Source organism: Patagioenas fasciata, chromosome 1 (genome assembly GCF_037038585.1).
Source record: "Patagioenas fasciata isolate bPatFas1 chromosome 1, bPatFas1.hap1, whole genome shotgun sequence".
NCBI lineage: Eukaryota > Metazoa > Chordata > Aves > Columbiformes > Columbidae > Patagioenas > Patagioenas fasciata.
In genome coordinates, this window is record NC_092520.1 from 34,512,687 (window position 1) to 34,527,187 (window position 14,501).

Genomic DNA, 14,501 nt, shown 5'->3' on the forward strand with positions numbered 1-14,501 from the left:
GTTTTTTGGCTTTTAGCAACGTGTTCCTCTTGTAGCCCCATCTGCCAGGGTCACAACAATATGAGCTGCGAATTTGAGAGATTTCTTGTACAACATGTGCTGAACCTGAGGGACCATCAGGCTTGTTGCACAAACCTTTCAAAGGGGGTTTATGTAGTGAGGTTCCTTTCTGCTAAGTGCAGTGTAAACTTTGGAAATGGGTTCTTGGTTCAAGATCCCTTTTCTGCTGGTGCTTGCTTTGGTTCTCTGCTGAATGAGGTTCTGAGTGAATCAGATGGGTTTTTCCTCAGTTGTTTCATCCTACCAGCTGAGCGTTCCCCATGTGTGGTACCTCTTGGTATCGCTGATGATGTTGATTGTCTGATTGGTCTTTACAACACTGAATGAAAGTAGTGAACACTTTTAGAGAACACCTCCTTATACAGATGAGCTAAGTATTGGGTATGTGACTGTACCAAGCATGTAACAAAATTATCTTTCATAAAAAGTCATACAAGTGCCAGCAGGTATTTGTCAGTTTTTTGTGATTTGCATAGGACAACCTGCCTACTTCCATGTCCCGTAAGTGCAGGCAGTGAATTATTCCTTGTCAAGGGGGAACTGGGAGACTCATCGCACAGTCGGGAAATCCGTTTAAATTAAAAGCCATATTTTCAAAGCCATCCTCCAATGTCATCTCGTCCACGCTGCTTCTAAAGTGCTATATTAAAGAAAAGAGTGGGATTGACTGAGATAATAGAAGCCACATTCTCAGTCTCATACTAATAATGGAAGTTAAGTATGTTCCTACAAATGTCCCTTGACCCCTTTAAATGTTTGGATGCATCACTTATATGTGTGTTATAATAAGCAATTATTTTGCAGGATTAAATTCTTACATCTCTTGTACATCTCATTTTATGTGCCAATTATTTGAAAATGTACAGAAGGGCAGTTTGTTCTTTGTTTTATCTGAGGTAGTATTCCATCTGTCACACAAACCATATGGTTTTATATCATCCCTAATTACCGTCATTTGCACACATGATGGCAGATTTAGGAGGCGTGTCCAGTAAATTATCCAACAGCAATTTTAGGAACCCTTTAAAAATTGTAAGTGGTTCAATAAATGGCATGTTATGCAACTGTTAGGAAAAGCCTAAATTGTTATTTATGGCTATATTAAAGGGATGTTGCAGATTTTATATGCTCATTTCAGCATTCCCCATTTGTAGAATTTACTATGGAGGCAGCACTGTTAATTCAGGAAAGAAGAAATGTTCCACATGCTTGGCAGAATAGTTTCTTTTAAATAATAAACAAAAGTTTTGAAATAAATTCAGAAAAAAATAATTTTCAGTGCTGTCCAAAGAAGAGATGAATTTATAAAGATCTAGCCCTCCAGCAGAGGCCTGTCCAATTCACGCTGCTGTTTACATTCAGCATGCGTCTTCTTTCAGCTTTTTAAATGCCATCAGAAATTAAACCTTTTGGCATGGCAGCTGCAGAAGACAAAGTCTTCCATTTTATCCATTTTAGGCAGCAGCAACCATCCATTCAGTGCAAAATGTGACAGTGGAACAGGGATTGTTTTAACCAATAAGGAAAGAAACCAACAAAATGATGCTATTTCGAGAGATGTGTTTACATACTGTGCATTCAAAGCCCTGAACAGAGCAATCCTTGTCTCTGTGTACCTGAGGCTATTTGAAAACGAGCTGCTGTGTGCCACAATAATAAATTAATTCAATTAAGCCCGCACTGCGGCAAACACGTACTTTGCTGCTGGATGTGTCCTGAGAGCCTACACTTTCAATCTATTTTGTAAAACAAAAGTAAAGTCAGTTCAGAGCAAGCTCTTCTCTCGCTTTTAAATCTATCCACATAAATTATCCTGGGGAATTTATGAGAAAAATGCATCAGATCCCTACTTCTCAGAGGCACTTTTTCTGTGCTCATCTTTAGCTGCAGCACTTGTGCAAAGGAAGGAAACTGGTTCTGACAAAGCGTGAATGTGCCTGCATGTGTTGGGTTCCCAGCTGGCCAGGGCTGGGAACCTGTCTGCACCTTTTCTTTAAAGTGAACGTGCCAAGATAACATCAAATTACCAAGGGTTCATTTTACTAGAACACAAATTAGCAGGAGGTCATAATTTACTGAAGGAAGACCTTGATGAGAGATAGATACAAATTCTCCTTTGCCTTTGCAGAGTTGGAGTTTCCACTCCAATTTAACTCAGTCCCAGACTGTTTTGCTAAGTTGCAGAAGACTCCATACCTTCCTGTGGGGAAACATCTCCCTTCTGTCACCTCTAAAGCTTGGCTGTGAGCCTGCTCTATCCCTTCTCTCCCAGGCCACAGTCTTACGCTGACTTAAGTCAGCCCAAGTCAGTGCTGCTGCCTGCCTGTCCCCACCTTTGCTGGGACGTAAGAACTCATCTGACCTCACAGCTTGGGAAGCTAAACTGCCCAAAATCAACCTCATTCTCATTGGCTTTTGGCCACTACTTGTCCGTGACTTGACTTCCAGGGGATCAGAGGACCATGAGGACCAGCACGGGAGGGCTGATGCCCACAGCGTTTCTGTTCCACAGTGCAGGTGCTCAGGGTTAGTGGGATCTCACCCCACTTTTCAGGAGGCCCCATTTGACCCAGAATGCAGCAGCCAGGACAGAGCAAACAGGCACTTCTTCCCTCCTGCCTCACCACACTTTTGTAATCACAAGTAGTGTAGTGAACTGTTGGCAAAGAAACAAAAAACAGATAACATCTTTTAAATATATGTACTGCAGTGCATGTGTGGGCACACACGGAGAATTATAAAGAGCTGGCCAAGGAGGGAGCGGGCAGGACATGATGTTCCCAGGTGAATGGCTTTACTTGCCTGCGATAGTTTGCTCAGATCACTTCAGCCTCACCTTGCCCCTCCCCGGGTTGTACATTCCCGCCTTGTGCAGGAATGCGGAGGGGACCCAACCGTAGGGTCAATCTCTGGTGTTTCATCTCAGAGCTACAGCAGTTCCCTTTACACAGACTGTCACACTGAGTTTACACCCAGCCTCGTTGAGATGAAAGGTTGGTCCATTATTAGTGTGTGCCAAGAACCAAAATGGTATTCCCAAATAGGAAAGTTTGGCCTGTTCCCATGAACTCTGTGTGGCAGAGCTGATACCAGGACACCCGCTGGGAGAGGTCCATGAAACGCTGGGAAGGAGCTCATTACGAAGGAATCAGGCTTCTTTTAACACTGGAGAATGACAGCATTTGGCTTTACATAATTAGGTTGTTGATTTAAAAGTGATACTGAGTACAGAACTGCTCAGCCAAGGATGTGCAGGGTTTCGTAATTAAGAGCCTACCCTGAAGATCTGTGGACATTTCTGACATTACGTAAGAACCACATTAGCGCTGTGTATTTTCCAGTCCATTAAACCACCGCTTTATTTAGTTCCTCTGATTCAAATAATCTCTAGTTTTTAAAACAATACACATGCAGAGTCTCTTTGTATGTGGTTCGCATTCTGGATTCATTCCTGTATTAATTCAGAAGTATGCTCAACGTAACCTCAACATTATTCTCAAAATTTGTTTATTTTCATTTGTGATGTCTCTTCAGTAAAGATAAGAGTTTGAGAAAGACAGAAACACCAGCTAAATATTCATCCAAAAAAAAAACCAAGTCTGAAGCAGTACTGGTGATAATGGGTTTTGAAAAGAAAGCATGTGGCAGACTGGAAGCTTTACATCAGACTGGGTAGCAAATAGTAGAAATGGAAGAGCTGAGCAGAAAAGCCAACAGAGCAGAATGAAATGGGAGGACATGGGGGCTGGGTTATATAAAGGTTTTATATAAAAGATTTCCTAGGGGAAGGAAGTCTGGGTTATGTGAGGCTGTCATAAAATGGTCTGACTCTGGGTGAAATAATCTATAGTATGTGGCACATTTGCTGTTTTGCAGAGGGAGGTGTCGTGTTTGAAAGTGTTGTTCCAGCTGCTATAGCTTTATTTTACTCTTGATATATTTTTAAGCAGATTAGTGGTATGGAAACAAATAAAAAGAGCTTTGTCAATAAAGAATACCATTTCTCCAGTCTCCAGGACTCGACTTATACCAACTCAAGTGTTCTTCAATAGGAAAGAAAAGACAGAAAAGCTTTGAGGAATAGACCTGTCTTTTACCAGATGATTATGTGGGAATTAGGGATGGTGAACCCAGCAGGGACCTGAAGGCAGTACTTGAATGAAGGATAACAGAAAGGCAAAATATTGCACAAGGGCTCCCTGTCAACTAAAGACAAGTCTGTGCCAGCTTGTTGGGGGAAATCCAGGCATGTTCGTGTTGGGGAATTGTCAGGTCAGGTCTCTCTGGGCTCAGGATCTGTGCACTGTGCTCTGTTACTTGGTGCAGGCAGCTCTTAAATCCACTTTTGTTCTCCCTGGGGTAACTGCCACATCCACAACACAAAGGGCAGGTCAGGACCTTGCCATAACTCAGCTTGTCTTGGTTCTCATGCATCAACAATAAAAATCTCACATAAAACACAGGCCTTCCCAATATTAAATTATCTGTTCAACAAGGTATTTGAACTATTATAGCCCTACGTGTCATGTTTTTGCAGGATCTTTCACAGGAGAACTGTGTGCACACTGTTTCCTTTGACAACGTACAGAGACTCTTGGAATTCACTTCTCTACATACTTTCAGCAATAACTTTGATCTGTTATGCACAAAAATAAGGAGTGCTGATTTCCAAAAAAGAAGGCTTGTAATACTTTTTTTTCTTCAGAGCAGGATGAGGTCACACAAATGATCCATCAAACATGGGAGCTACTCTCAAACAATGCACTTCTTGTTTGTCAGACTCAAGAGAACAAAAACTGCTACTTTAAAAAAATACACAGACAATGCGAGAGGGCAAGGTCTTGATCTTATGCATCACGGCTCAGCGGTTGTTGGGATAATGTCAAAAACAGATCATGGAAATAACTGTTCTTTAATTTCATTATTTCGTAATTCTTTCCCATATTTTCGTGTCAGTGAGAAATTGGAAGTAGTTCCCTTAAGCAGCTCATAAACAGAAACAGGGAACAGTATTCGGGTTTTCTTGTTGAAAGCAAATTGCCTTTGATCTGTCTCGTGTCATTGTGACCCAAGGGCCATTCGTGACTAACAGATGACTGATGAAGTTTCTTTCTTGCAGTACGATATTGTTGGACATTCAGGAGATGGCTTCAACATCGCCTTGGTTGGGAGTGACAAAGTTCCCAAGAACAATAAGCAAAGATTAGAGATCCTTAAGGTAAATCCTACTGATAAGTGATGCAGGATAATTAAGGATTTTACGACTGCAAAGATAAAAATGTAGGTGGGTCACAGAATGCAAAACATAGCAAGAGTAAAATCAAAGATGACATGAAAGCAAAATCAGTGTATTTGCATAAAATTGAAACAGGGCCTTCCAGAAACATGGCAGAAAACAAATTCTGCCAAAAGAGTAGAAGCTAGATATGCCTTTTTCTGGACTGCTGTGTCACAAGTGTGTAATTTTGAGTAGCTGTCAAAGCGTGTAGGAAGTTCCAAGCATTATACAGTGATATAGATAGCTCTACCTAATCATGTGGTGATATTATTAGTGTATAAGTGACCAATTTAAACTGTAGAGGGGTTTAGCTTGGTACCTTCAAGAAGTTATATGTCACAGTAGCAGTGGGAAGATGTGTCAATGCTAGACTGAAAATGTGTTAAATCACAATTGCAAAGTGAGTATATTCACCAAGATTTTACTGCAGTAGGATGAAGAAAAGTTGAGTATATTTTAGGATTTACCTGGCTGGCAGATTGATGCATTAAAACTGTGTATTTGAGCTTCCTTCAAAAAACGTTATTGAAAGATCAGCAGTTACTTGGGTTAGAAGGACAGGATTTTCTAATGTCTAAAATTCCTTGCCTTCTGCACAGGAGACAGCTTCATCAATAAAAACGGTGCGTTTATTTCATAAAAGCTCAAACAAAATGTTTCAACATTTTTAAACCTTGCTGCCACTGTCAGGAGTCAGATATTTGATAATAACTATGACCTTACTAGGGTTTGGAGGTCTAGTGCAAATTATAAACAGCCAGGAGCTGGTCACAGCATTAGGAAACAAAGCACTGTTCTCTTCCTTAAACTGACAAGAATGTGGCCACTCAAACTGCAACTGATCAAAGTGTTTTTCCCTTCCTTAAGGTCTAGTCTAATTCTGTCCTTGTGTGGATTTTGTTTGGTTGACCCGCGGTGTTTTTAAGAACTGATGCTTGACTTAAAATATTATGTATTTTGTACAAAAAGCTGCATCTTCTGTAGTAGCTGAAGCACTGTCTGCATTTCTGAAGCATAACTCAATATTCACTCCCCTTGTGCCAGTTGAAGTAAATGTTTATTCATAAAGCCATCTTACATCTTTCCACTTGGTTATGCTGTGCACACAGACCATGCATGCCCACGCTCAGTTCTGCATGAGTGGAGACCATACCTTGGAAGGGACGGAGCACGCCATTCGTGAAATCGCCAAGGAAGAGGCTGACGAGTATTTTGTTATCGTCCTGAGTGACGCAAATCTCGAGCGATATGGGATTCAGCCATCGAGGTTTGCCCAGGTCTTGACTACCAACACTCAAGTCAATGCTTTTGCCATATTTATAGGATCCTTAGGAGACCAGGCAGATAGGTAAGTATATTTGTTTTATCCCTAATATAACTTTCTTTGTTTCCACTAATCATAAATCTAAACTGTGCTTTTATTGCAGTGAAGTTAGGCAGAGTTGCCCATGCTGGTGGTCTGCACTAAGGTTTTGATTATAAAATCCTAAAATCATAGAATGGTTTGGGTTGGAAGGGACCTTTAAAGATCATCCAGTCCAAACCCCTGCTATGGGCAGAGTCATCTGTCACTAGTTCACATTTATCGAATCCCCATCCAGCCTGGCCTTGAGCACTTCAAGGGATGGGGTATCTGCAGTTTCTCTGGGCAACCTGTGCCAGTGTCTTCACCACCCTTGTCATAAAAAGTGTCTTCCTTATGTCCAGTCTAAACCTACCCTTTTCAGTTTAAAACCATTGCCCCTTGTTCTGTCACTACAGGCTATGGGAAGAAGTCACTCTGTCCTTCTTATAAGCCCCCCTTATGTATTGAAAGGCCACAAGGTCTCCCCAGAGCCTTCTCTCCAGACTGAACAACCCCATCTGTCTCAGCCTGTCCTCACAGCAGAGCTGTTCCAAACGTCTGATCATCTTGGTGGCCTCTTCTGGCCCCTCTCCAACAGGTCCATGTCTTTCCTGTGCTGACGCTCCAGAGCTGGACACAGGACTCCAGGTGGGGTCTCACCAGAGCAGAGCAGAGGGGCAGAATCACCTCCCTCCACCTGCTGCTCACGCTGCTTTTGATGCAGCCCAGGACACAGTTGGCTTTCTGGGCCACAAGTGCACACTATCAGCTCGTGTCCAAGTTTTCCTTCATCATTCTGTTTGGTTTTTATGTACTATCAAGAGGCAGTAGCTTTGGCTTGTATCAGGAAGGAGAGTGATACATGGGTCCTTGCAGTTATGACCAGCTAGTTCAGAGCATTCTGAGCATCCAAAGGGAGCATCTGAAGCCGTCCTCCCGTGGGAGGATGTGCACCATCCCCGTATATAATATCACTGTGTAATCATGATGGAGATATGGTGCCTTTGCCATTGCCAGCTGTGGGGTTTAATGCGTGTGGGCCTAAGGAAAGAGATTAAAGCAAGAGAAACTGGAGTTTAATAGTCTTTAAAACTGCCAAACATTTGACTCAGATACTCCCCTTGCATTAGACAACTCATTTCTTTGGAGTGTCTGAGCCAATAGGCCTATTTTTAGTGCCACTACGTAACTTTACTTCAAATTGTTTGGGCACAGGGAACAATAAGGAAATTCTGTCCCAGGTGATGTTCCGTATCCACCAAGGACCAGCACATGCAACAAAACGCTGGTATTAGCCACCAATATCAAAAGTGCCTTTTCTGCTTCTGTTTGAGTCTTCAACTAGAGCAGAATGAGAGAAGGCCCAAAGGGAACTGGTCCTTGCTACTTAGTTTTAGTCAGAAAAGGGTTGAAAGATACAGCTGCACAGCCAGCGATAGTCGGGTCTTGCAGGTCTGTACATCAGAGCTGTGTTATGCATGAAAAAAGAATTCATTCAAAAGATTATAATTACAGAAGGTCCTTTTACTTCTGCTAGGAATAAAAAAAAAAGCATTGACCGTATCCTGCTGTGTAAGACGAGATCTTATAATTGCCTAGTTCACTGGGTATGGAAAATGCACACAATGCTGTCACTGAAATGCATTTCTATGTACGTGGAAGTGCAGAATTAGACAAAGCTTTCCTGTAACTGCTGTGGGGGAAGGAGAAGGGAATTCTCTGTTGCAGCTTTTTTAGAAACTCACTTTAAAAGTGAGACTTAACTTAGCATTGGAGAAATGGTGAGATGCATAAACTCCTTTAAAAAGCTGTGAAAAAAAAATTCCAAGCCTGCTGTCTGGACATGAGGGAGATGGGGTTTGTAATGTGCATCTGGTTTAGCTTTTTTAAGGGGGGGTTAAGCTGTGAATAAAAATGTGTCAGGGTAATATTGGCAGAAAAATATCTTTCCATCTAATCTGCTGCGATCTCAAAGAGGAAATACAAAGAGCACATTTAGAATCACTTGGAGGTGTTGAACTGAAAGAGCTGTGGATTCATGATAATCTATTCAGAATAAGTAAATATCTTCATTTCCAGAGTAAATCTCTAGCTGCCCTCAGAAACAAGTTGCTGTAATACCTTGTGGAGTCACTGGTACCTTAATCAAAGCAGAGATTTTGCACGTCAGGAAGAGGACGTGAATAGAAATCTCTAGAAACAGGCCTGATTGTCTCGCTGAAAGGACCTCTGTGACTTTGCTGCTCTCAGCGCTTCCTCCCACTGTTTCTTTTGCAAGCCTTTAATTGCGTGGTGACAGCGACGTGAATGACATGGGTTGGCAAGGTATTCAAAAGGAAAAACATCCATTCTTAAGGAACCCTGGTTTGCAGTAGGGAAGATAATTTGAAATGGTAATTGTGTCTTGTCCCTCATTCTCCTCCGTAGGCTGCAGAGGACACTACCAGCAGGTCGTTCTTTTATTGCCATGGATACCAAAGAGATCCCTCAGATTTTGCAGCAGATCTTCACATCTACCATGTTGTCAAGTGCCTAAGCATCACTGATGTCCTGCTGTGTGAATTCAAAGAAGAAACCCGCTCTCGCTGGAGAGATGAACCCTAAAGCTGAGGATAAACACAATTATTAATAAAATACATACAGTACTCTAATCAGCAAAGCAACCCAAACCTGCACAACAGCCGGGCTGTAAAATTTCACCCAAAATCTCTCAACTGACTTAGCACGTTCGAAGAATTGCAGTGGGGCAGAAGTAAATCACAGGATGGCAACAGAGCAAATGTTTTTTTTCTGGAGGGAGAAATAAATAAAGGACAGTTTGTGATCCTTCCTCCGCCTGCCGTGCTGCCAGCACTGCGGTGTCATCTCACCCTGTTCTATTAAACACGGTTCACTGAGGTTTGATACTATTATGCAAGGCAGAGCCATGCAAGCTGTTCCAGGGTTTTGCGTGCATATATTTGAATGTGTAGTTAACTCCATCTCTGATTTAAACAGGACTGCTCTGGTCGGACAGGAAACCCTTCCTTCCTCTGCTGCTGCTTTCTTGTCCTGACAGGCATCGGAGTTTCACCGCTGGATGCTGGGAACAATGGAGCAGTTTGGAAACACCGACCGTCGCGTGTAAACATTCACTATCTGATCAGGCACAGTGCTCAGAGTTGTCAGATCGAGAGAAAGTGGCTCTTAAGAAGGAAAACAAAACAAAAATAGATTCTTTCAGTTCTGCCTGTGAAATGTAAGGGGAAAAGGTCAAAACGGTCTTAAGGACCCAACAGCGTTTCCAAGGAGGGGCTACTGCCCTGTCTCCTTTGCATGACGGATGGTGCTGTCCTGCTGTGCTGTTGCCCAGGGTCCCCAGGATGGCCTCAGTACCTGGAGGAGCCTTTTCAGTCGGGAGACCGAAAAGTTACTAATACTTTGCTAGAGCTCCTTCATTATCTGTTTTGCTTGGGTCTTTTGAAGATGAAACTGGAGGAGAGATCTAGGCATGAGAAAATAAGTTCTATTTTATAAACAAAGAAGAAAAAAGTCTATTTTTAGTTTAGCAAGAAATCCGTGTGGGGGTATATTTAATATCCAGGGTAGTTATAAAGAGTTGTATTATAATTCAGTCACCTGGTGTTCAGCTTGTCCCATGAGGTGATAATTCCTCTTTATTTACTGAAGAATAGATATCTTCTAGGGCTTCAGGAACACTGGAATACTTGATGAATTGAATGTATAATTGAATTAAGCTGGGGTGAGGGTTGTGCATCATCACTGATACTCTGCTAATATTAATTTAAGGGTAACTGAACAGAAAAAAGTCAAGGGAGAGTACTTATGCAAATCTGAAGAAGGAACTGCAATACTTCACTGCTAATGTTTCTCTTAATCCCTTGGTTGCTCAAACCACACAGTGAACAGTATATTTGGAGGGGAAGGGGCAATTTAATTCAATCCTATTAAATACAGCCATCACTGTTTTAGCAGGTCCAGTTTCTAGTGGTCGTTCTCTACTCCATCAGTCCTGCAGCAAAAATCTTTACCAGAGCCTCAGAAATGTTCCATATTTAGGATGTGTTTCGAGGGCTGGCCAGCTTTGAAGCTCTTTATGGCTAGAGAGGACGGAAGACGTTTTTCAAAGGCTTGTTGGTATTGTTATGATTAGCTATATATGTGAAAACAAAGAGGTTGAAGATGCAATTCCTGTTTAGAGAGAAGGGAACTGGGAGGAGAAGGTTGAGAAGTTTATCCATGGCTGGGACAAATGCATGTTACACGCACATACACACAGATGGAGCTACCAAGGGGATGTATGCTTCAAAATATAAATATCTTGGTCCTGTAAGCATATAACGAAATACTAAATGCAATAAAGAATTGGTGTATTAATGTCTGTTAGTAAATGTGTTTTTACATGGAAATTCCTTCAACACTTCTACTTTTCCAGCAGTCCTTCAAAAAAGAAGCATTTTGTTACGGTTAGTTAGCAAATGTGCTGTACACTTTCTTGATCACTTGAGTAGATAAACTTTCTCACCTTGGATTTACATGCAGTAGGGTACTGTTATCTTTATCATAAAAAGAAAGTGTTATTTAAGGGAAACTCTAAGATAAATCAAATTTTAAACCTTTTGTTTGATTACCCCTGTAAATTGGATCTCATGTCATGCTATTTAAAGTTACCTTTCTGTAGTGTTTTGTTTTATTCTTTGTTTCAGGAGATGTCTGTTCTGGTTTAGTTCATGTTTCGTGGGCCTGCAGGATATGGCCATGGCTGGAGTGGGAGCAATTCCTGGTAGATTTTGAGACAAAGGGAGAAGAAATTAAATAAACCTTTTTTTCAGTGCAGAAGGGAGGCTGGGTTTTGCTTTGCAGAGCATATTTGACCCGACGGCGTCTCTCTAAATTGTAATAATTCAGGACTACATTTTCCCCAGGCCGTGCATCTCTCACCTGCTTTAATGCCCATCACTGCCCCGGGGAAAGTGAAGCAGCAGCTGCGCTTTTCCACGTCTCACAAGGACTGGCAGTGTTAATTCACTGCTCAGAAATTCAGTACAGACTCTTCTTTCATGTCCCTGGGACTTGCAGAGCTCCTTAATCTGCATTTATTTTTAATTAGTAAGATGCTGAACAGTAACATGGCTTTGTTGAACTAACCGCGGCACCAGTGACTGCTCTCATTGCAATGCATGCACCAGCGCTGTGTGTCACTCGTGCCCTCTGAAAGCATGCTAAGGTATTTTTCATCTCTTCTCACAGTTTATTAAGGCATTTTCTCACTCATAGCTTTTTATGAAAAGACCCTGTTTGGATGAATGAATAGAGCTGCCGGTTGGAGCGGGTCCTGACCTGTCGCTAATGCTTTAATAGTGTTAGTCACATCAGCGGTACCGATTTTAACCACCTCTTATTATGCAGATTTTGGACTACTTCTGTTTATAAATGTAAGTGTTCATACTCACTACCCAGTCAGTGAGATTACACAGTCACTTAGGGTTATTATTTAACTGAAGTGCAAAAAGAGACATAGAGAAAGCCCAGGCAGATGTGGTTTCAATCAGAGCAAAGCACTTTCAGCATGTAGAGACAGAAGCAGCTCCACGCGACTACATGTAGGAGCGATGGGTTAATGTGACGTGCAAGGAGAGTTCGGAGGGACTCAGAATCTTAAACTCAGTCTTTTTTTCTTCGCTTCTTTACCAGCTCTAGGTGTCAGACATGATTGTGAATGTCATGCTAGAGCATATCCATTAGCCTGAGAAAATTAAAACTGAAGATCCTAATCTCTGGTCAAATACACTGATGTGATATTTGAGCAAACAGGCATGCAACAGGAGATTTAAATACTGTATTATATGTGCAAAACCAAACCAAAAGAAGAATGCTCATGCCTAGTTGAGAGTACAGGTAAGATGTGCAAGAATATTAGGGGTTTTTATTTATACCCTTAAGATTCTTATTTTCAGTTATTACAAAACAAGTATTAAAATATTTTGGACAATTAATTAACAAAACAAGCAGTTGTGCTCTGTTGCCCATTGCACATTATCATGTTTATTAATAAATAACATTCTTATAAAAATGAGAATGTGCAAGATATTTCTTTGGAAATAAAAATACAATTCCTGACCATGTACCTAATACAGAAAGCTGATTTGAAAATATAAATATCATGCAGGACCTCTAGGTTAGAAAAGGTTCAAGGTTCAGTTGAAGCTTTAAATGCTACTGGTATTACAGCCATTATAAGGTTATTGGTATTTCTCTTTAGTGACCAATGACAGAACGCAAGAGAATGGCAGGAAGATGTGCCAGGGGAGGTTTAGGTTGGACATTAGGAAAAGGTTCTTCCCCCAGAGGGTGGTGGAGCACTGGAACAGGCTCCCCAGGGAGGTGTCACGGCCCCAAGCCTGACAGTGTTCAAGAAGAGACTGGACAATGCCCCCAGACACATGGTGTGAACTGTGGGGTTGTCCTGTGCAGGGACAGGAGTTGGATTCGATGATCCTTGTGGGTCCCTTCCAACTGAGGACATTCTATGATTCAAACAGGTTAAAAAAAACCTAGAGTTCACAGTGTCATCAAAATAAACAGGTAACAAATTGCCTAACAACTCAGAGACGCTCTTGCTTTTGAGATTGTTGTGACAATACAAACAGCACTTTCGCTGAATAAAATGTTTTAAAGTCAACTATATTTTCTGAGAAATACGTGTATGTGAGAAGATTTGAGGAAGAGAGTCAACATTCTTCAGGATGAAGGTATGGTGGCGTTTTTTCAAAGATGAGGACAGCGTTATAAAATTTGAATAACTTCTTTTTCATTACTATCTATCTGCTCTCCAACTTTTGAGAGGATAAATAAGCGCATAAAAATCTATTTAAAAAAAATACATATATCCTTAACCATTACTCACAGAGTCATTAGTCAGAACATCTGGCATGACTGCATGCAGAAAAATGTCATCCAAACTACACTGGTAGCATGATCCTATTCAAGAAAAAACTAAAAAACTAATTGCAGTAAGTATACTGATAGATGGCAATATTAAAAAAAAAAATAAATTAGATTTTGACCCTGGATTCCCCAGCCATGACATACAGTTTTGCTTTGGACAGGCTGAGCTGTGCAAAGCCAGGGAGGGCTGGAAACTGGAACCTGCCCCTGGTTGCCCAAGGCCACAGATCCTGCCAGCTGGGTGAAATCTGGCACCAAAGCTCCCCCAGTTCCAAAATAACCATAAGGGAAGAGAGTAGGAAGGGGTGGGGGGGAAAGGGCAAATTCTTCATTTTCAAGCTGCTCAGCTTCCTGAACTGGCTTGTCTTGAGCACTAATGCAAACATGGTCAGGAGAGAGGTGGGAACATGCAGATGAAGGAGCAGGGCTGGAAAGATCTACCAGGCATGGCCACAGCAATGAAATTACCCACATCCCAAAGCCAGGAGCAGCTCAGCAGAGGAGGCACGTTCGGCTCCCAGAGGAGGAGTGAGATGCTGCCATATCATGGCCAAGACATGCTGCGGGGACCATGCAACGCAAAACCATCCTCAGGCGGCTCAGTAGGCTTGAAAGCAGGTCTCTGCTTCTACAGGCAGCACCACAACGGAACCATTATGGTCTCAATGGCTTCAGCCCTTCAACTCTGTGCTTAAGTAACCTCATCAGTAACAGGCAAAAAATAAACTCCTTCCCTAGCCCCAGGCATGTGTTCAGGTCGAATTGAGGCTTGTTAACATCATCAGACAAACAGTGGCATGGGGACTGGAGGACAATGTGTATGCTCCCTGAATACTAATTTCATGGGCTCTTTCCCTTTTTAATTGCATA

General features: G+C 41.8%; 1 protein-coding gene across 2 annotated transcripts in view; it reads left to right on the forward strand.

Annotated features, from left to right (window-relative positions):
- Positions 1-11,060, forward strand: part of VWA8 (von Willebrand factor A domain containing 8) — a 186,131-nt gene extending 175,071 nt beyond the window's left edge. For both annotated transcript variants that reach the window (XM_065848747.2, XM_065848831.2), the window contains exons 43-45: positions 5,180-5,278; positions 6,448-6,686; positions 9,111-11,060. In XM_065848747.2, coding sequence (XP_065704819.2) covers positions 5,180-5,278; positions 6,448-6,686; positions 9,111-9,219 — 447 coding nt within the window. In that variant the 3' untranslated portion in view covers positions 9,220-11,060. The remainder of the gene's footprint in view (positions 1-5,179; positions 5,279-6,447; positions 6,687-9,110) is intronic.
- The last annotated feature ends 3,441 nt before the right edge of the window (positions 11,061-14,501 follow it).